The sequence below is a fragment of the Eumetopias jubatus genome, unplaced genomic scaffold (assembly GCF_037043125.1).
Source record: "Eumetopias jubatus isolate StellerSeaLion01/CBP00866 unplaced genomic scaffold, mEumJub1_p1.0 scaffold_4, whole genome shotgun sequence".
In the NCBI taxonomy this organism is placed as follows: domain Eukaryota; kingdom Metazoa; phylum Chordata; class Mammalia; order Carnivora; family Otariidae; genus Eumetopias; species Eumetopias jubatus.
Genome location: NW_028274810.1, coordinates 181590747 through 181612983, shown reverse-complemented (window position 1 = coordinate 181612983; position 22237 = coordinate 181590747). Strand labels below are relative to the sequence as shown.

Genomic DNA, 22237 nt, shown 5'->3' with positions numbered 1-22237 from the left:
TATGCACCCCAATGTTCATAGCAGCAATGTCCACAATAGCCAAACTGTGGAAAGAGCCGAGAGGCCCTTCAACAGATGAATGGATAAAGAAGATGTGGTCCACATATACAATGGAATATTACTCAGCCATCAGAAAGGATGAATACCCAACTTTTACATCAACATGGATGGAACTGGAGGAGATTATGCTAAGTGAAATAAGTCAAGCAGAGAAAGTCCATTATCATATGGTTTCACTTATTTGTGGAACATAAGGAATAACATGGAGGACATTAGGAGAAGGAAGGGGAAAATGAAGGGAGGGAAATCAGGAGAGATGAACCATGAGAGACGATGGACTCTGAGAAAAAAACTGAGGGTTCTAGAGGGGAGGGTGGTGGGGGGATGGGTTAGCCCGGTGATGGGTATTAAAGAGGGCATGTATTGCATGGAGCACTGGGTGTTATATGAAAACAATGAATCATGGAACACTACACCAAAAACTAATGATGTATTGTATGGTGACTAACATAATAAAATAAAATTAAAAAAATAAAAAAGTAAAAAAAAAATACCTCAGAAAGATAAAAACACCTCAAATTATATTCTACTACAAAATAAGCTTAGTGCTTGAAGTTATCTAAGTTAAATCATGTTTCCTGAAATCGAAATAAACTCAAATTTCTTTTGATATACATTATCCTGAAATATAGGGGATGTATATTTGGGAGGGGGATATATATTCCCAACAAGTATTGGAAACAATGCCACTTAAGTTGTGTGTGACCGTATTAAAGACAATAAACCAAAAGCAGCCTACAAAGATGCAGTCTCTGCACATGTACACATCTGATATGCTGAAGTATCATCTTGTCTCATATAAAACAACCATAAGAGGGTATGAGAGTTGTAATGACTGGCAAGAGCATTAGTGTTAATGAGTAATATTCAAAATTCAATACATCAAAGGCATATGGCTCCTGTTTGCAAACCTGCTGAATACCACTACTTTTGACCCTGAATTCCCAACCTGGGACAAACTGACCACACAGCACAGATCACAAGAGGACAGGCTCTGGAGCTGAGATTGTATCCTGTCTACTTCCTAGCTTCCTAGTGTGTCTTGGGCAAATAACAATCTCTCTGTTCCTCAACTTCCTCACAAAATCTGTAAAATGAGATAAGATGTAGATAAGATCTATTCTAAGTTTAAGAAGAATGTATGTTAAACATTCGACAGTGTATGGCATAAAAAGTGCTCAAAAAAGACTTGATAAGACTGCATGTAGTATTAAAATGATGACACACTGGCCTAATAAGCATGTCACTGGTGATCTTTGCTAACAGCAGCCTTGTACTCCCATGGTATATATCCTCTGGTATCTATTTCAAAATCTGTACTTCTGTGTCTTTCTGTGAAATGACTTTGATGCCCAAAATGAAACAGAAAGTACAACTTTGTTACACACCTACTGAATTCTCTGTATTTTTTTATAGTTCTAATGCAAAAATGACCAACAGATAAGATAAATATTGGCAGAGAAAGACACCAAGTCCTTGATAATAGGCCACAAGAGGGTAATTTTCATGTTATCCAAAGAACCACACCAATCATTAAATGTAGAACAACACAATCTCTCAAATGATAAAGAAAAGGATGAATACCCTAGAGAGAAACTTGTTGCTATCTCATTTATTCAAGAGACATATGACCTCTGAAATGAATCAAACAGGAAATGGGTAAATTATGGTATACAAATTATATTTAATATTATCAGTTAATATTCATTTTTTAAAAAATACACTACACAAAAATAAGTCAAACTTATTTTGAACAAAATGGAATTAAATACTAAATAATTAAAGCAGATTTCTACAGGTTTCTATAGTTTTAATTAGTTTCTTAGTCTTTCAGACGTCTTACATATGAACTTTAATATTTTAGGTTATAGTAAGACCTTACACTGTTGTATGGTTCTTTGTTTAATGGAAATTAATGTGTTTGGAAAAACTCACTTTAAGAAAAGCATATGCATGCAAAGAGATAAAAGGAAATAGTAAATATCCCTCATATTTTTCAGTATTGATCAATAAAATGGGATGATGATATAGTTTCAGTGCCACACATATTATCAGCCACACACAGACAGCAAAATCATCTTGCTTACCATGCCAAACTGCTGCATGTCCATCCCAGAGAGTTGCCACTGTCTTCCTTGCGCCATCCCATAAATTATGAGAGTAGGCTTCTTTTAATACATTCTTCCTCTTATAAATGTGTAAGAAAATAATAGTAAGATAGAGAAGAAAGATAGTGAAGTAAGGAAGTATTAAAAGTATTAGTGGTGTAAAAACCCACAAGAGATAGTTTGCAAAATTCAAATAGTCCTCCAACTGCTCCACACCAAACCATTCTTCAAGTATGTGAATCAGACAAGTCATATAGGGCATAGAATCCTGTCCTGTACCACAGGTTTGATTTTTGTCTATCATTTTTCTTTAGGTGAAAATGACAAATTCAGTCTCTTTCTTCATTGTCATGGTAGGTCTTTAATTTGGCCACTAGAAGGGAAAAATAATCCAGTGTTATTCTCTTCACAGCTGAAAAGTTAAATGTTTTAGTCTATATAAATACTACATAGAATCATTTCTTAATACCAAAAATGAGTAGATTGTTAATGGTTAACTTTGTTGCAGACTTCAGTGTGAAAATTATAAGGTTTCATTTGCATGCTCATGAAGCATGTCAGGGTTAGCTTTTGAAATAACTCACAAGCTATAATTGAGAGAGAAAAATAAACCTGATGAAGAATGAAATTTCAGATTGATCTTAATAATGTGACTTACATCTTAAGTGGATCATACTGAATGTTTCTATCTTAAACTAGGTTATGTTGAGATAACTTTCTTCACAAAGGAAAGCATCAATATGTGATTCAATAAAAGTAATCCAATTCTTTAGGAAATGATGACCTACATTTTTGGCTACTGTCTTTTACAAGCAAGTTCACAAAAAATTCTCTGTTCTTTTAACATTATGCAATAAGAAAAATTTATCCCTGCCATTTTTATCTTATAGTCACTAAAATTTCTCTTAAATGTTCAATGACTAAAACTATAGCCATATAATTATTTCACGTCACTTATCTGTAAACCAGTCACTTATCTTACCAGAAATTAGGTAAATATCTTGTCCCAAGCTTCAGTGTATGTGTTCTGGAAAACAGAGGATACAAATGGGAAGAAAAATATTAATACCTAGAGTTAAAGTTTCCATAAAATAAATAGCAAGAGACATTCACAAATGTGTGACAAATATTATAGAATGTGTGACAAATATTAATTGTAATCCACACCAGTGTATCACAATTAAAAATTATACTCATGTTACCAATGCTTTAAGGAGGATAGCTCTATACACTGTTTATTTCCATTACATAAAAACCCACCTGAGACTTTTTTAAAAATCAGAGCTATAAAAACCTTTGCTTATTTGGAGAAAAAGTATGAAGGTAAAATGTGTAACTGACCATGTCTCTTCTTAGTAACTTTGCCAGATAATAAGCTGATGTCAAATATGGATATTCAATGATATAATGACATTAGGTCTTAACGATCATGTTATCCTGTACAAGATTTCCTTCTTTCATTCCTATCTTCCCTGGTTCTGATTCTATTCTTAGAGCTATTTTGTCATTACTCCAGGCTACATAATCTTTATGAAAATCATCTCAAATCCTTTATAGCTGAGATAGGAAATGAGTAAATAAAGAAAGGGATGGAGGGGGAGGGAGAAACAGATATACAAGAGCAGTTATATGTTGTCTTTATGCCAAGGTTGTCTTGCTGACTGACTTATTAACAGGGCATACACTTTGACTTAGTCCTCCAGGGATGGAATATTTAGTCTAATTTAATTTCCTTGTAACCAACAGCATTTACTTGTGAGAAATGTAGGCCTGCTATGGTAACAGAAGGTAAACACAACACACGTTAAGCCCACAATCTGGGCTTTATTTTTTTTTCTGAAGTATAGTTGACACACAATTTTTGTTTCAGGTATATAACATAGTGATTTGACAACTCTATATGTAATGCTGCGCTCACCACAATTGTAGCTACCATCTGTCACCATACAATGATGTGGGCTTTAATTACATCATATTCTCATCAATCCATCTAAAGACTTGAACCCTTATAATGTATCATGGTTTGAAAATTTAGAAGGCAACATAAACATAGTGAAACTTACTACTTTTAAAATGAGAGCTGCCCCCACTGGGAGGGCTGGAATCACAAAAATGTAAAGTAAGTGATGTGGAGAAATTAGAACCTCCATACATTGCTTGTGGGGATGTAAAATGTGCCACACTGTGGAAATCCGTTTGGTGGTTCCTCAAATAGCTAAACATAGAATTACCTTATGACCCAGCAATTCTACTCCTAGATATGTATCCCAGAAAACTGAAAACATGCATTCACACAGAAATTCATATATGAATGTTGATAGCAAAACTACTCCTAAGAGCCAAAAAGTGAAAACAACACAAATGTCCATCAACTGATGAATGGATCAATAAAATGTGCTCCACGCCTACAACAGAATATTATTCAGCCATAAAAAGGAAAGAGGTAATGGTTCATGCTACAATAGGCATGAACCTTGAAAACATACTAGATTAAAAAAGCCAAACACTAAAGGCCATGTTCTGTATGATTCCATTTATATGAAATACCCAGAATAGGATAATCAATAAAGACAGAAAGGTAAGTGGCTGCCAGGGGCTGGGGGGAGGGGGGCAAAGAGAAGTAACCGCTAATGGAAACAGAGGTGTCTTTTGGGAATAATGAAAAGGTTCCAGAATTAGATAGTAATGATGGTTGTGCAACCTTGGGAATACCCTAAAAACCATGAAGTTGTACATTTTAAAATGGTCAATGTTATGGTGAATTACACCTCAACAGAAAAAGAGATTTTAAATATTGCTAATAAATTAAAATTTATGACAGTCTCTCAAATATGTTAAAAGGAGCTGTTCCTAGGCCTAAAAACCAATCATTTTGATGATCTGACCTCTACTGCTTAATACAATTGCCCTAATAATCTAGTCTCATTTCTGATTTTAACAGGACCATAATATGTTATGATTTTAAAACCTTCTTTAGTACTTCCCCCCACTCAAATTGGTAATAGAACCATACTTCTTATCCTCAATTACACTCTGACTTATCAAACAAACACAGTACAAATACCAATCAGCAATGAGGGGCATCTTCAAAAGTAGTCCCTGAACAATAGCCCAGTGCTGCATGCAAGGCCTCCTCCAGAATGGTCATCCTCGATTTCGATTTAAACCCTTCCACAACAGAAAACTGAAAAGGTGTCCGATTCCATCTTCAAAACCATCCACCGAACTACTAAAAAGATCTTCCACATACTTATCTCACTGTAACTTTTCCCTACTGCACCTAGTTCTATACTATAGAACCTTTTCCATTAAACAAACTCTTAAGGTTTAACAAAGCTATGATGAGCTGCGAAATCCCATTTTCTGGTCAGAATCCTTACTTCTTTCAACCACTCCTCAGACCCTAGTTTCATAACCTTCCAGGACTCAGGTCACTCCCCATGACTGACTCTAGTGGTCTGATATTGAAAGGAGCATGTACAGTAACCCACCTGTACCTCAACTTGCGAAGATCTGTAAAATTGGGATATAATAGTACATATACTACATTAGATGATGACAGGTGCTATGGAGAAAAATACACAGCAGGGTAAGAGGAAAATGGAGGTCTCTAGCTGACTAGAAGGTAGGAGGGGGGTTGCTATGTTATATATAGTAGCCTGGGAAGGACTCTCTGAAAGGTACATTTGAGCAGAGAACTGAGGAAGTGAGGAAGCAAACTATGTGGGTATTTGGAAGAGAAGATCTCCGGCTAAAATAAAAGTAAATACAAACGATGTGTACTTGGTGTGGTCTGAGGAGCAGCAAGGAAGCAGGCTGAGGAAGAATGATAGAGAGAGCAGTCAGAAATGGGCAGAGGGGTAGCACTGTAGAACTTTGTAGGCTTGCTTTAATCTTAAGTAAGATGAAGAAGGCACCAGAAGACTGAGACTGCCTAACTTGGGTTTTAAATGATGGCTATGTTGAGAAATGCACAGGAAACAAATAGGAAGTTCAGGCAATAATTGAAATAAGTGATGAAAGTGGCTTGGACAACGGTGACAGAGTGAAGGTCTGTAAGAGATGATCAATTTCTAGATATACTGTGAAGATAAGGCAACAGGAATTGCTGATGAATGGATATAGAACGTAAGTGAGAGAGAGAAGTCTGGGATGACTACCCGGTTTTTTGGCAAGGTGGGTTTGTATTCCAGGAGACTCTTGCCACTTACTGTGTGACCTAGGCAAGTTACTTATCAAGTTGGCCTCAGTCTCTCCATCTGTAAAGTGGGGATATTAACAGTACCTGTCTAATAAGACTGTTGTGAAGAATATATGTTTAAAAAAAAAAAAGCTTAGAGGAGTACCTTCCACTATATAAGCACTAGGTGAGTATTGCTGGCATCGTCATTATTAGCTTGCTTGTGAAAAGATGGAGTTACAGGAAGAACAGGTTTGAGAGTGGGATAGAGATCAGGAATTCAGTTTTGAATGTATTAACATTCTAATAGACATCCAAGTGAAGACCTTAAATAGGCAGCTGGTCATAGAGGTTAGCAGGAAGATCAGGTTTAGAGAAATATATCTGGGAATTGGCAACATATAGATTGAATGAAAACCATGAAAGTAAAAAAGATCCTTCTAAGGAGGAACTATAGAATAAAAAGAGTCCCCAGGACTGAGCCTTGGGGCACTCAACACTTTAAAAGTTGGGAGAACAATGAGGAACCAGCATTCCCCTTCCAGGAGTGGCACCCTGAATGTCAAAAGTAACAAAGTGTTCAAGAAGAAAGGAGTATTCAGCGGTTTCAAATGATGTGGAGAGGTCTAAGAAATGATCATGGATCACTGGGTTTTACAACACAGACATTGACAAACCCTGGTAATTAAGAACTATTTTGATACAGTGGGGATAAAAGTCAGGTAGAGTAAATTCATGAAAAAGTAAGAGAAAATGAATTGGAAACAGCAAATATGGACAGCTCTTCAGAGGAATGCTGATGCAAAAAGGAACAGAGAAATAGGTGATTATCTAGGGAGGACTGTGGGCCAAGTTTGTTATTGTTTTAAGATGAAAGAAAACATAGCAGTCTTTAATACCAATGGTAATGCATCAGTGGGAGAGTAAGAAATAGATGATGCAGGAGAGGAGTAATTGTTGGGACCAGTCCTTAACTAGGCCACAGGGGATAGAATACAGTGTACTGGGCATGGCTCAGACAAGACTTAAATCATTGGGTTATTAATTCATTTACTCAACATGTTTACTAAGCAAATAATTTGTGCTTGACACTATTCTAAACACTGGGGGACATACTGGTAAACAAAATCATATGAGAAAACATATGTAAAGCACTTACAATAATATGACTGGCACATAGTAAGCACCTAACAAATACCACCTAAAGATAGACCTTAACTGTGTTCATTCAAATCTTTGACAAAAGATGTGGACCAAGACAGTGCCCTAAAACTTGCCACTCAAGAACTATCGGAAGAGTCTGAATAACAAGCTTTTGAGTTAATAAAATACTTTCAATAATATGAGAGCATGGCTTTAGAATTCAATGAATGCAACCTCTTAATTTTGCAGAAACCAGTTAAAAAGAGACAGCCAAGTTGACTTGCCCAAAGTTACTAAATCAGTGAAGAACCAAGGGCCAAAATTAAAACTCGATTCTCCTACTTCCTACCCTGGTTTTCATTACACTTTCTTTAACATCTCCCTCCCTCTCTCTTACAGGAAGGATGAAAATGTTAAGATTCCAATCTCTGTCTTCCCTCTACTTCTGCCTAGCCCTTCTCCCCCTCCAATTTAACATTGATTATATTTGACTCCATACCAATTTCTTTTAATCCAATTAAAAACTATAATCGTTAAAAGATGTTTTGGGGGAGATACAATATTTTAATTACCAAAATTCCAGGTCATTTCCTAACAACGACAACAACAAATCTACAATTAAACATAGTCCTGTGCATCACATATAAAGAAAATATCACCATGTTGATATTGATGGTGAGGAACATTCACTGTAATTGACTTTATACATTTTTAAAATAAAAGTATTTCAAAAACTAATAAACCAGAACAGAGGATCTTTTGTTTTCTAGAAACCCTTAAGGAAATAAATCTATTTTTAAACACCTATTATCAGGACTTTTAGCACCATAGATGGCAGCAGATCCATTTTTTACTTTTAGTATATAAGGCACATTGAAGATACATTGAAAATGCCAATTAAATTAAGTACTCACTGAAATAAAATTAATTTTCCCTTTTCCTTTCTGCATTTTTGATAATTGTTTAACAGGGGTTCAGGACTCCGTTCTAGTGAATGAGCATTCCACTTCAAACTAAAAGTAGTTTATCTAATATAAATTAATCTATTTGGCAAACCTAATCATTTTCTCTTTAAAACAATACCTTTTAGATTCAAGCTTCAAACTCTAGGCTCTATTATGAACTACCTTTCAAGGTTTTGTGTTTTCTTTTTTTTTAAACCCCAGAATGTCCTTCGACTTCTAGCTAAAATCTTCCACTCTGATAACTACTATTCTACCTTTTTTTCTTAACCTATCCTCATCCCCCAAATGTGGCACATCTATACCGGTCTATCTGTAACCGTGCAGCACTCTTACCTCCTTGAGTCACTAAAATGAGCGAATCTCCGACATCAAAGTAAGACAGAAGTAAGGTTGTGGAAATAAACATTTCATTTGAAAATTAATCTTCTATTTCCATCCAATAGTAAATGCGACCAAAATATTAGGGACTGTCTTAAATATCCGGATTTCACCCTCAGTTGTTACACATTCTAAAGCAATAACAATGCCATTTTGGCATTAATAGCACAACCAAGTCCTGAAATGCTCCAACCACCTTCAAGTTGGAACTTGCTTCTTTGAGGAAGCTGCCTGGACAGTCTCAACGACTACCACACACCAAATACGAACTGCCTTTTTCAATTTTAGCAGTGGTGTTCCAGTTTTCGGCATCCTGGTTAAGCGCACATGCATTTTTCTTACGCATCAGCAGCTTGAGGACAGAGACCTGTTCTACAGGCTGCAAACCCCAGAGACCAAGGCAGCGTCTGCCGCGCACAAAGCAGGTACCCACTAAAACTATTAATAGCATTTGAGAGGTCTGATATACACAGTTTCATTTAGTCGTTCCAGTAGCCCTAGGAAGCAGGGACTATTCATCATTCCTATTTTACAGATGACCACAAGGAGGCTCAGAAGGGTTAAGTCGCTTGCCCGGATCACACAGGTAGCAAAGGAGCATCAAACCCGGATTCCAAGCCCGACTTGTCGGGAAGCCTTCTTAACCACTTATTCCTGCGGCCTCCCGAGTACAGGAGGTTCGATTCGGATCCTGGAAAGAAAGGTCACCGGGTAAGCCCAGAGGCCTCTGCCGAGGTTCTGACACCTCGCCCCGCCGCCCAAGTTGAGACGAAACGAGATTTTTGAGCGCGAAGGAGGATGCGCGGCGGAGTGAACGGGCTCGTTGTGACCCAGGCACTATCACCCCTCCCCGCCACTCCGGTGCCCGAGCTTACACCGAGTGCGGCGGGAAGCCCAGTCCGCCCGCCCCCGCCGGGGACTCCGGGGCTGCCCCACGGAGACTAGACGTGCGGCCTTGACCGCTCTGAGCCCCGCGAGACTGATGCGGAGCCGTGCGCCCGGCGGGGAGGAGCGCGAGGTGGCCAATATGAGGACCGACGCACCTCGGGCGGGAGGGGCAGAAGCGGCTCGCCCTCACCCTTGAGCAGCGGCGGGAGCTCTTCGGTGGCTCAACGACCGAGGGAGAAGAGAAATTTCAGCGGCCGTTTCCCCCCCGAGCAACCTGGGAAGAAAAAGACAAACGGCGGCTGTAGTCCGGACGGCGTTGAATGTGACACCTCCCATCGCCCCGCCCCTTCCCGTGGGCTCCCGGAGCCACTTCCGGTGGCGGCTCCTTAGCCCGCACCAGTCTCGTGCGGCCCCGGGCCCGTTCCTGACCCCTGGTGTACCCTTGGTCGCGCCGGCGAGACCTCTTTTCGGTCTCCAGGAACCGAGCAGAGGCCGGGAAGGCCTGTCCCGTGCCGTCTCCCGCAGAGTGTCCTGCACTGAGGTGGTAAAATGTGCTGCGAGAAGTGGAGCCGCATGGCTGAAATGTTTCTCTTCATTGAAGACCTAGAAGAGGATTATAAGATCCTTTGCCTCTGCTCCAGGGCATTTGTGGAGTAAGTAAAAACGTGTTCCTCTTCATCTCTACCACGGTTATTTCCCAGAAATGTAGGCTTTGCAAACTACTTGGAATTGGGATCCACGGCCGGAGTGTATAAGACCGTTGGGCAGGGTGATGTTTCAGAGAAAAAAGTCCTCGAGCTTCACGGAGAGGTCGCCGATTGCCATTAAGTGAAAAAGTAAAATCTACTTTGTAGGCTGCCGTGAAAAAATGTGGTAGCTGATTCATTTCGTTTTAATGAGGGGACGTTTAAAAATCGGGGAGCGAAATGTAAAATGAAATCTCCTCAGTGGCTGTGACATCACAAGTTGAAGGCTATCAGATAAGTAACTTTCGTGGGTTGACATTTTTTAAAACCTAAAGCAAATGCGCTTAATAGAACTAATTACCTGAGATAAAAGACTTAACTCTAATTACATCAGTTTTTGAGCTGTATTTTTGGAAAATATGTGTTTGCGGTAAACATTGCCCTGCACGGAAAATAGCCAGTGGGCAGGAAAAAACTGACTAAAGAATTGGACTCCAGGTATGGCTTTCTTTATATTAGGTGTGTGAGTTTAGCCCCTTGAATCTTTTTTTCATTCCTAAAACAGGTATATCTACCCCAGTTATCTCACAGGCTGGTTGTTAGATTCAACTTGTGGAGGCAAATTTCATGCGCTAGACTTTTAATATAGTTTATTGTGGTAGAGTTTAAGTTTGAAGCAGTTCTTACTGTTTGTCATTGTGTTTCTGTGGGGTAATCGGAAAATTAATCCGAAAGGAAATGAAACACTTTTTAAAAAGTATTGTCGTCTTTGTATACATTCATGCACATATTCATTCAGCAGATGCTTTTTGTGCTTCCTTGTATTAGCTACGCTGGTAGGCACTGGGGTACAAGACACAGCCGGTCGGAGCCCTGGGTGTTACACACAAACAATGAATCATGGAACAGGACATCAAAAACTAATGATGTATGGTGATTAACATAACAATAAAAATGGTAGAAAAAAAAAGACACAGCCTGTCCCTACACCCTTTGAGTGTACTTTCTAGCAAAGGAGATCACTTAGCTAATTACGTAGTTACTTAGCTAATTACAGTTGTAAGTACTATAAGAGAGAAGCAGTACAGCTGTATATGATACAGAAACCTAACCTTTCTCCAAAGAGATCAAAGAGATTTCTTGGAGGAAGTAACATTTGAAAAGAGGTCTAAAGAGTGGTGATAAACAGGGGTGTATTTGAGTGGTAGGGAGTGATAATCAGAACTCTGTGTAAAAAGCAAAAGAAAGCCAAGACTACATACTTAGTTCTTCGCCTGAAGCTGGGTTGAGTCATGGGGCTGTCTTCATGAAGCCTCCTTTCCAAAAAGAAGAGAAAGAGAATGTAAGTTATAAAATGTAAAAGGTTGAGAAAAATTGTCATGCCAGACCCCTACAAAACAATATGCTACTGGGTTCCAATTAAAGCAACTTTATTTAAAACACACTTTAATTGCCATATAAATCACCAATTACTTTGAATTTAGTCTTTTTTGAACCAAAACATTCATCTTTTAAATTTCAGATAATTTCATGCATATTTTTAAAACTTAGAAGCTCTATTTACTTTTCGAAACTACCTTCTGAGTTCAAAATAGGTAAAGAGAAAAGAATGGCTTTTTCCTTTAGATCATTTAATGCTCAAATTATAACACTTTAGAACAAAAAGAACGTGATCTTGGCATTATTTCCAGTAGCTGTTTGAAAAGTCTTTGAGACTTGGAGACATGCTGGAAGTTCAGAAGCTTATTAGTATAACCCTACTTTCCAGGTAGGGAAAAGGTCTGTTTCACGGTCTTGTTTGTTTGTTTCAGTCTTAACAGATTGATTGATAGCAAAATTCTAGAATAAATTATTAAACTGAGAAAGTAGTCCATGTAGCAGAAAACAGAAAATGAGCATTAGCATAGATGCCTAATACCTTCTCAGTATTGAGTTGATCTCATAGTGAGTAAGGTTATTGTACACCTCTCCTCAAAGGCAGGAAATAGAACCTAATATCATAACTAAGTTTTATTATCTGAGGACATTATATTAACATACTGTAGTCTTAAGAGCTCTAGAATAATAATTCTATTTCATCTGCACATTCAGGTTTCCGTATATTATATATACGAAGAAGACATAATTATGATATAATGGAGCTCTTAAAAATAATCTTTATAATGGCTCAGTAGGTAACATGAAAAAATATCTTGTGTTACTTAACGTATCTGAATATAAAATACCTACACTATGACTACAGTTATGTAAAATTTTGTGTTGTTATGTACAAAGCCTAGAATAGAATATAGGAAAATGCTGAAATGATGGAGTAGTAGATTTTTGTTATAAAGTCTGTGCTATAAGTAACAGACTTTACTTAATTTTTTTTAGTAAATCATTTTAAAATAATTTCAAACTTGCAAAAATAAGTCAGTAGAGGAGTAGAGAATGGGTTCAAACTTAAAAACAAACAAAAAACCAAAAATAGGTCAAAGAACTCTCATATTCCCCTCTCCCAGATTCACCTAGTGTTAACAGTTAACTGCATTTGTTCCGTCTCTCCCTCCGCATACACACAGACACACGCGTGTGCCCCCCTCCTCCCCCAGACTCAATCTTTAGTCTTTTTCTGGACCCAGCTGCACATATGATTCCCCATCACTCCTAAATACTCCATCGTGTATTTTCCTAAAACAAGTGTTTTCTCTTCCATAACCACTGTGGTGGGTGCACATTTCCCCAGCTTTCCCAGTAGTGTCTCTTTTCTTTCTGATCCAGAGTTCCACATAGTTCCTCTTATGTTTACTTATGACTTGTCAGTCTCCTCCTTTGGAAAAATTCCTCACCCTTTCCCTCCCTATCATGGCCTCAGCATTTAAAAAAATGCCGACCTTACCTTCTGTGCTGATCTTCCTTAACCTGGGTCTGTCTGACATTTCAACACGAACAGAGCTGGGCCATGCCTTCTTGGCAGAAATGCCACAGAAATTATCCTGTGCTTGGCTCTGCATCATTTCAGTCACTTGCTGTGGACCCATTTCACCCCTGGTGACATTGACCTCCGTTACCTAATCATGTTGCAGTCTCATAGCTATCTCTACTGTAAAGTCACAGCGGTTCCCTTTGTATGTATTAGTATTTGGGGGGAAGGTACTCCAGTGTTACTAGTACCCTGTTCCTGCCTGAATCAGCTGCCTCTGAAGGTTGCCAAAGAGCAATTCTCTGTCTCTGTCATTCTACTTTTATTAGTTGACATTCTGTATGGAGCACTTTCCCTTCTCTCCCCATGTATTTGTTTACTTCTTTATTTACACTAACATGGACTCTGGATTATTCATTTATTAATAAGTTCTATTATTCTCATTTATTTTGATGTTCCTATTATCTCAGTTTAGGTGGTATGGGCCCCTTGAGGTGGCTTGATTATCATTTTAATGTGTCCCTGGCATTCTTTGACCTCCTCCTAACCTGGCACAGAAGGTGACCCAGTCTTACCTTTTACAGTTCATGCTTTAACCTGGAGCTGCGATTTCTCCAAGGTACCTTGGCTCCTGTTAGCGGAGTATAGTGTTCAGAAACCAAGACTTGGATGCTCATTGTGTTCATTGCTCCTGGGTTTCCATTGCCTCTACACTCTCTCAGCAGACACAGTCAGGATGTATCCAAATTTTACATACATACATGAATACATGTATGTGGGTGGAAAATCTTAGCTATCATTATCTTCAGTGTATTTACTTATTTGCTCAATGTAACAAATCTTACAACCATATTAGTCTTTTCCTCCACCTGACATCTAGGGCCCCATATCCGTGGGTACTGGTGGGCATACCATTGATGTCCTCTGTACAGCTGCTGATCTCCCCCACCACCTAACCACTTCTCCATTGTCCAATGTTCTTGGGGGCCTGTGGGCATGCGGCCAAAGCACATTTGCACTTCATCCGCTGGCTTGTTTGCTGTCCTGCTATGAGTCATCACCTACTTTATGTTTTATAAAGTACCAAAAATAAACAGGATAGTGAAATATATCAAGTATATAAGAATTTTATTTTGTTGAATTTATTGTGGCCCCATTAGAAAAATAGTGTTAGCTAATACTTAAAGATAGCCTTATTATGGCACTTCTGATGGAGTTTATTACAGCTGAATTTAATGGTAGAAAGATAGTAGCAAAATTTTATTTTTTTAAGTGTTCTGTTAAGTTTATTTGGGTTAGGTAATTTCCAACCTTAGCAGATAGAGAAAAAATTTAGAAGTAGCTATGTAAAGAAAAGTTTAATCATTCACTGTTTTTTAAAAATTGTTGAGACTGGGATGGCTGTCTGGCTCCGTTGGTGGAGCATACGACTCTCCATGTCGGGGTCTTAAGTTCAAGGCCCATGTTGGGCTTAGAGCTTACCTAGGTGGGTAGGTTGGTAGGTAGATAAAATTTAAAATTGTTGAGGCTGAATTGTTTTGATTTATGTTTCAGTTTGATAAAATATTTAAATAAGAACTTTGGGGTTAGTCCACAAAACAACCTTTGCTTGGACCATGAATAGCTCGTCTACTAGGCAATGATAACTTGACCTATTTGCAAATGGAGTAGGGCCTGCATGTGGATTTATATATATGTAAGATAAATCTTTCCACTTTTATGCTTACTTTGTACAGCAAATTTAGAGAACACTTCATTGTTCATGTATTATAAGATTGCTTCTTCCCCCAAACCAAAACTACCATTTAATTTTAATAATTAGTAGTTACAGTTATAAATGCTTCCCATGTGATATATATTACTTTACATATACTATTCTTATAACAATTTCACGAGATATGTATTATTACCTGTATATTACAGATGAGGAAAATATATTAGCAAATTGCTTTTCTGTTCCTTAACCTTTTTAATTAATCTGTGCTGCCTCAAACTTGTTTTTTTCTCGAGTTTATAATTTAATTTATTTCAGTATTGACTGTTTAATTTGCTTTGTAGAGATCGAAAATTGTGCAATTTGGGATTAAAAGGCTACTATGTCAAAGGCAATGGCGACAATGCAGGTAATACAGTAGAAAACAATATGGCCCTTTTTTTGCTCAAAGTAATAGTGTATTGATTTTAAATATAATTTGTTATAATACTATATTAATTTGTTGGCATAAAATATAAATGACAACCAGTAATGATAGATAGTCCTTATTTTTTATTATAACGTGGTTCTAGAACCCCTGTCAAAGCAGATCTTTTCTTTTTCTGTAGCTAGCTCCTGTATGGACTTGAGGTAGCCTCTTTTGTTCTGTGTAGCATTCCTTCCTGAGTTGTTGCCATTAGATAAGAGCAAGCTGAAATTTGAAGCTTTGAAAAGTAGAGAACATAAGGTTTTTTTCAGCAAAATTTTATTGTGTTGGAAGAGAAACAGAGGCACATTAAAATTTTCAAGAGTTTATTTGAGCTTATATCTGTGCAACTTGGGCAGTACCAGCTCCCTAGATAGGAGCACCACTCCAGGACAGGAGTTAAGGGAGGGGTTTTTATAGAGAAGATGTAGAAGCAAAGCAAGGAAATTATTGATTGGCTCTGCCTTAAGCAATGACCTCATTTGGGGAAGCCTAGTTAACTGTTTGTGATTAGTTGTTCTTAACTGTTATTTTCTTAGATTTGAGTGCTTTGATTCTGGCTTAGGTGTTTGGTTTGCTTACATAGACAATGAAGGCCTTCAAGCTACCTCAGTCTAATGACCTCCTTGTTTAGATACTTTAACGGTTGTATAGATAAATTATTCAGGATAGATGCCAGATGAACATCCATAGTCTTCTGCTTGAAGTAAAGAGGCCACAATCTGGGTTAACTTTCCCAAATAACAAATAGAATTTGTTCTGTATTTTGAGTCTCACCTAGTTACCTAAAAACCGTCTTGCTCTCTCTTAGACTTCCCTCAGTGACCCCATTTGTTTTTCCCGCACAGATCTTTTTTGTTTCTCTAGATACAGGGAAAGCTAGCGTGAGTTCTAGGCTAAAGTCAGCACAAGTAAAGCGCATCATGTTACCCTTAAAAATCCCTTAACTCTCACAAGGATGGAACAAATCACTGTTTCTTCAGTTGATCACTCAATGAAGTGTTTGGTTTGTATTTCAATGTAATGTACAAATGAGGTTTCTTTAGACACCAGGCTCCTACTGAACATAAAATATGCATACCATGAAAGGAACATAAAAGCTCATTTCTTTTTCCTGTTTGCTCCCTCCTGAACTTTCATAAGTTCATTGAATGGAATGGTAAGTGGAGTCCACTTTATTATTTAGGTAGATATCTTTTTTCCGAATGTGTTTCAGTAGAATTTATACACAGAAGATTCCTCTTCTTTACAGTCTCCATTTTTGCTTTGTAAGATTAACTCTTCTGTTGTCTACGATCATTTAGCTGGAATGTAGCTCAGCCCTAATTGAGTATGCTAATGTGTAAAGTGATATTTATCTCACATTTTAAATGGTTAATAGAGCATTTGAATGCCATTTGTCCAATTAATGGTGTGATATACTTTTATATAAGCATATTAATATAAAGCTAAACTTGTTTTGTTACAATAAAACAGGTTTTCTGGGAGAATCAGGGAGCTTGAAAGGATCTTCCAGTTCAGAGGATTTCAAACTTTTAATAGCTTTCATTAAATCATTTCTCGCTCAGAGTCGCAGACTATAAATCCCAATTGTGATTGAAATATCCATGAAGGGCCTAAAGACATACCTTTCACCTCTCTTTTTACTAGCTCCTAAAATAAACTCCACAAATCATTTTAAATTCACTGATCTAGTTTAGTAATATTGCATATAAGGAGTGTCAATGTAAGTATTTTCCCTGTGGTTATTCTGCCATGTTCCCTCTTATATTCTCAATACTTTGCACAGTGCACCGCACAGAGGAGATGCTCAGTAAGTGTAAGTTGAATGGGCAGCTGGTGGCAGGCAGAGCCAGACCAGAAGTTGTCTCCTGATTCTTAATTGGCTATTTTTTACTAGTCTATATTACCCCTTAAAAATCGTAACATTTGCATAACTCTGGGTCTCAGGTTCCTCTTTAAAATGAGGATGAGGGGCCCCTGGGTGGCTTAGTTGGTTGAGCGTCCAGCTCTTGATTTTGGCTTGGGTCATGATCTCAGGGTCCTGGGATTGAGTCCTGTTTTGGGCTTTCTGCTCAGAGGGGAGTCAGCCTTTCTCCCTCTTCCTCTGCCCTTCATGTGGGCTTGTGTGTATATGTGTACGCTCTATCAAGTAAATAAACCTTTGAAAAAAACCTGCATCTACATTTTCTCTAAAATGAAGCTAACGAATGCTGTCTGTAGGAGACCAAGCTACAGAAGAGGAGGAAGGCGGCACTGCAGAGTCACATAACAATAAAGGCTTAGGCCTAGATGAAAGTGAACTTGATTCTGAAGCTGAACTCATGAGAAGTATGGGACTACCACTTCAGTTTGGTGGGATATCTGCACATAAGAATTTTGAGGTAAGTTACTTATATTTCTTTTTCTTAGTTTTCTTTATAAGATACCACAAAGAATTTTTTTTATATTCATAAACTAGAGCATTCCATCTCTTTTTAAATGTACATATTTATAAATTAGTTAAAACTGCAAGTATGATACATTCATGTATGATTTTTCCTCCTCCTGGAAACATAAATAGTAAGATTAACTTGTTTGTATAACTAAAACCCAGGATGGGGGTTTGATGGTATATTATTTAATGTTTAAAATAGACTTGGTTTCTCTTTCTCTTATAGTTTATGAGGTGCATTTTATATTCAAGTTATTTATCTTATGTAGGTGTCTATGAATACTAGAAATAAGGTTAAAATAAAAAAGAAAAAGAAAAAACATCAAAAGAAATACCTAGATGAAATTATGAGAGAATCTTGGAGACAAGTATATGAAGAAGATGACATTTTGGCTTCAGACGATCCATCTTCAGTTGAACAGTATGAGAGCACCAAAACATGTAAACTTCAAACCAAAAAAGACATTGAAACTGAAAATCTTCCTGTTGAAAATATATTATCTCCAAAGCCAGAAATCACAGAAAATTGGGAAAAGTATTGGAGTGAATATGGTGGAGGACTATTATGGCAAAGCTGGCAAGAAAAACATTCAGATCAGATACTATGTTCTGAACCTTGGAACATTCCTGATACAAAGGAGGAATGGGAACAACATTATAGTCAACTTTATTGGTATTATTTGGAACAATTTCAGTATTGGGAAGCTCAGGGTTGGACTTTTGATCCCTCACAAACCTGTGAACCAGATACTTGTGGGTCTAAAATAGAAGTTGACAATGAGAAAGATGAGAATTGCATGAAAGCAGACTTAATATCTTCTCCATCTCCATCTGTTACAATTGATAGTGAAAGCTCTAGTTCAAGTGATAAAGAGCATAATGAAATCCTTGGTGGAATTAGAAATATAAGTTTGAATTCAGAGGAAGTGGAACAGAGCCAGTTAGATTCTTCAGTAAGTTGTGATGGACGTCCGTGGCTAAGTGAAGTCAGCAGCAGCAGAGAATGCCCTACTTCTGGCCAGAGTGAACCATGTAATGGAGGAACCAAGGACAGCAGCTTGTCTGGGAACAGAAGCACGAACCAACCAGCTCAGGGTAAGGTTGGCCAAGATTTATTCTACTAAATAACAGTTGGGAAAATTAACCTACTGATCAAAATAATTAACACCTATCCTTTATGGTAGGGTTACACAATGCTAACTACAATTTATAGTATCATATGATTTAATCCGTATATCACAAGTTGTTTATTACCTTTTCATGTAAATAAAAAGAATATTTGTTTAGAGTTCTCAAAAGTATCGTTCCTTCCACTTGTACCTAGGTGGCCAGTGAGTTAAAACTTGGAACTCCCTTGAGAAATTTAATAGAGTGAGTGTGGAATTTCCAAGTTTCTGTAGAGCAAATGAATTTATAGGAGGCATATTAGAGAATGGTTCAGAGTACACAGTGGACATCAGACAAATCTGATTGTAAGTCATACTGGAATTTATTTCAGAACAAATGAAGTCTTGCTCTGTAGGGAATCTCAACAGGGCATGATATTTATAACTGGAAGGGTTGACTTCAGGATAAGGAACTTGGTTAACTCTAGCCTAAGTGATTTAAAACAAAACAAAACCTATCATGCAAACTAGTGTCCAAAGAACTAAAGAAAGCCAGTGAGAGGTGTTTTAAGAAAAGTCAGAGGTTGGTAAGAATGCTCTTCCTGGGAAGGAGAATTCTAACTGATGGCACCAGGAAAATGAGAGAGGAGAAAATTTTTATAACTTCTGAATTTCCAGAAGGCCACTAAGATGTCTTCTTGGCATCCTTGATGTTTGGTGCTAAAAAAGTCTGGTCTATAATATAGGACTTTCTTCTCTGCCTCTTCATACCCTATGTGAAGTAAAAGGTTTTGGCATTTTATTTAACAATTGGATTTGCTTTGCTCCTCAGATTGCTGCATCTAGCTGAGAGTTTCCTTTAGAGAGTTACCAAAGGGCTCTACCTCTTTTTTAATTTCTTTTTTCTCTGTGCTCTTCTGATGGAGCCTGCTTAGGTATTCTCATTCCTTTCTACTTTGGTGTTATTTTCATATTTTTGTAAATAATGTGATTATTTTACATTGGTCTTTTGATACTCTTCTATACCTTCCTGATTACTTTCTATGCTGATTTTGACCATAAAACCTGAAATATATTTACTGGCCAATGTATTTTCCCTTGTCTTACTCCTTCATGTTATTCCTTTGAGCATCCTCCCTTATCTTCCTATTTTTCCCTTTGTCAAACATAGTAAAAACCTCGTAGTCTGTGCCATCTGTTGCCTCTTTCCTAACTTATATGTATAGATTGTCCATTTCTTTAATTAGTCCCAGGGTGAGTGCCATCGGGATGAATCTGAGAATTCTGAGTTTTAATTTGTTTCAGATCCTGCCTTGAGATCAAAACACAAGGTAAAGAGGCACCTGGGTGGCTCAGTAGGTTAAGTGTCTGCCTTCGGCTGAGTTCATGATCCCAAGGTGCTAGGATCAAGTCCTGAATTGGGCTCCCTCCTCAGCGGAAAGTCTGTTTCTCCCTCTCCCTCTGCCCTTCCCCCCACTCATGCTCTCTCGGTCTCTCTTGCTGTCAGATAAATAATATCTCTCAGATAAATAAATAATATCTCAAATAAATATATCTCAAATAAATAAATAATATCTCAAATAAATATATCTCAATATCTCAAAGAAATATATCTCAAATAAATAAATATCTCAAATAAATATATCTCAAATAATATCTCAAAGAAATATATCTCAAAGAAATATATCTCAAATAATATCTCAAATAAATAATATCTCTCAAATAAATAAAATCTTTAAAACACACACACACAGGTATATATTGCATTTCTTTGTATGTTTTCTACTGTTTGTGGTTGGGTGTTCTCCTGAAATAGTCTGCTCCTACACAATCAAAGCCTCTCACTGTCTACACTGCAGACAGTTCTCCATTTCCAGTCCCACCCACTCGCCTTGTGCCAGTCTGAAGAAAGACAGACAGGTGCCTCAGTTGGAGCTACCACAAGTTAAAAATATTCTTTCTAAATGGTGGAGCTTACCTTGCTATTACTTTTAATTTAAGAGCTATACTAGAGATAACTAAATGTATTTGCTTATTAATAAGGAGAAATCATTTTTAATCAATGTATTCTGTCTTCAGAGTGATTTAAGTTAAAATTCCATCAAAATGTGGAGTGCCTGAGTGGCTCACTCAGTTAAGCATCTGACTCTTGATTTCGGCTCAGATCATAATCTCAGGGTCATGAGATAGAGCCCCATGTCAGACTCTGCTCAGCAGAGTCTGCTTCAGATTCTTTCTCTCCCTCAAATTAATTAACTAAATTTCCATCAAAATGTGGTAACTGTTCAGCTATCACAGAGGTAACTGCGGATTACTTTGTGTAGATTTGGACAGCTATGAGGAAAAAGAAGTTTTAGTTTGCTTTTTAAGTAGTTAAATTTAAAACTTTTAAGTAGTTAAACTTTAAACTTTTAAACTTTAATAGATAGACATAGCTATAGGTTTTTATGCTCGGACTCTGAGTGTAGATACACAAAATAGGTAGATGGGGTCTGTCACTGTGCCTGATGTGCATATACAGTTCATTGCAGGAAAGTAACAAAAATATTTTGATGGCCTTTACAAAAGGTAGAAGAGTTGTTAAGCTAAAGGGGAAATCCACTGCAATATCTCTGCCTCTTTAGATTCACAGGACTCTTCAGAAGCAAACACAATCAAAGAAAGACCACATCCCAACAGTACTGATGGAGATGAGAGTGGAGAAGATCCACCTGAACGTAAGCCAAGCAAACTCAAGAGGAGGCAAGTTACATATTACCTCTTTGTCCACGGTGTGGTAGCATAAACATTTGTGTCTTGAGGGAGTGGCTCTAAATGCTTGTTATACTGCAGTACTGTTAATCCTGTGAGGAGAAGAGACAAGACATTCTAGCAAGACGCTGCATCTTTGAACACCCAGCAAATCCCAACTCTTAATTCTGCCACAGTTTCTTGTTTCTAAAATGGAACTGCTGCTTTTTTTATGAGCTCATTGGGAAGACAAAAACTAGCATATAATATATCTGACAGTAGCTATCAATGAATGACAGCTTTTAACTAATAGATAAGTTGATATGGTTTCTTTCAAGGAAGTTCTATTAAGTGCTATGCCCAGAGTTACATAGTAAAACAATGGCAGCTCCAAGTCTAACACCCAGACCAACTCTTCTGGAAGCAGTGCTAGTATACTGTTGATATGTAAAATTAAACAAGTAGCAAGTAATATAG

General features: G+C 37.5%; 2 protein-coding genes across 3 annotated transcripts in view; one reads left to right on the top strand and one right to left on the bottom strand.

Annotated features, from left to right (window-relative positions):
- TMEM68 (transmembrane protein 68) overlaps nt 1-10010 on the bottom strand; it is a 47891-nt gene extending 37881 nt beyond the window's left edge. The window contains exons 1-3 of the mRNA XM_028119015.2: nt 9878-10010; nt 3151-3195; nt 2148-2541 (exon numbers count right to left, since the gene is read on the bottom strand). Of these exons, the coding sequence (XP_027974816.1) occupies nt 2148-2472 (325 nt within the window). The 5' untranslated portion in view covers nt 2473-2541; nt 3151-3195; nt 9878-10010. The remainder of the gene's footprint in view (nt 1-2147; nt 2542-3150; nt 3196-9877) is intronic.
- A 97-nt stretch (nt 10011-10107) lies between these two features.
- TGS1 (trimethylguanosine synthase 1) overlaps nt 10108-22237 on the top strand; it is a 44095-nt gene continuing 31965 nt past the window's right edge. For both annotated transcript variants that reach the window (XM_028118989.2, XM_028118987.2), the window contains exons 1-5: nt 10108-10375; nt 15369-15433; nt 17714-17874; nt 18194-19019; nt 21655-21772. In XM_028118989.2, coding sequence (XP_027974790.1) covers nt 10272-10375; nt 15369-15433; nt 17714-17874; nt 18194-19019; nt 21655-21772 — 1274 coding nt within the window. In that variant the 5' untranslated portion in view covers nt 10108-10271. The remainder of the gene's footprint in view (nt 10376-15368; nt 15434-17713; nt 17875-18193; nt 19020-21654; nt 21773-22237) is intronic.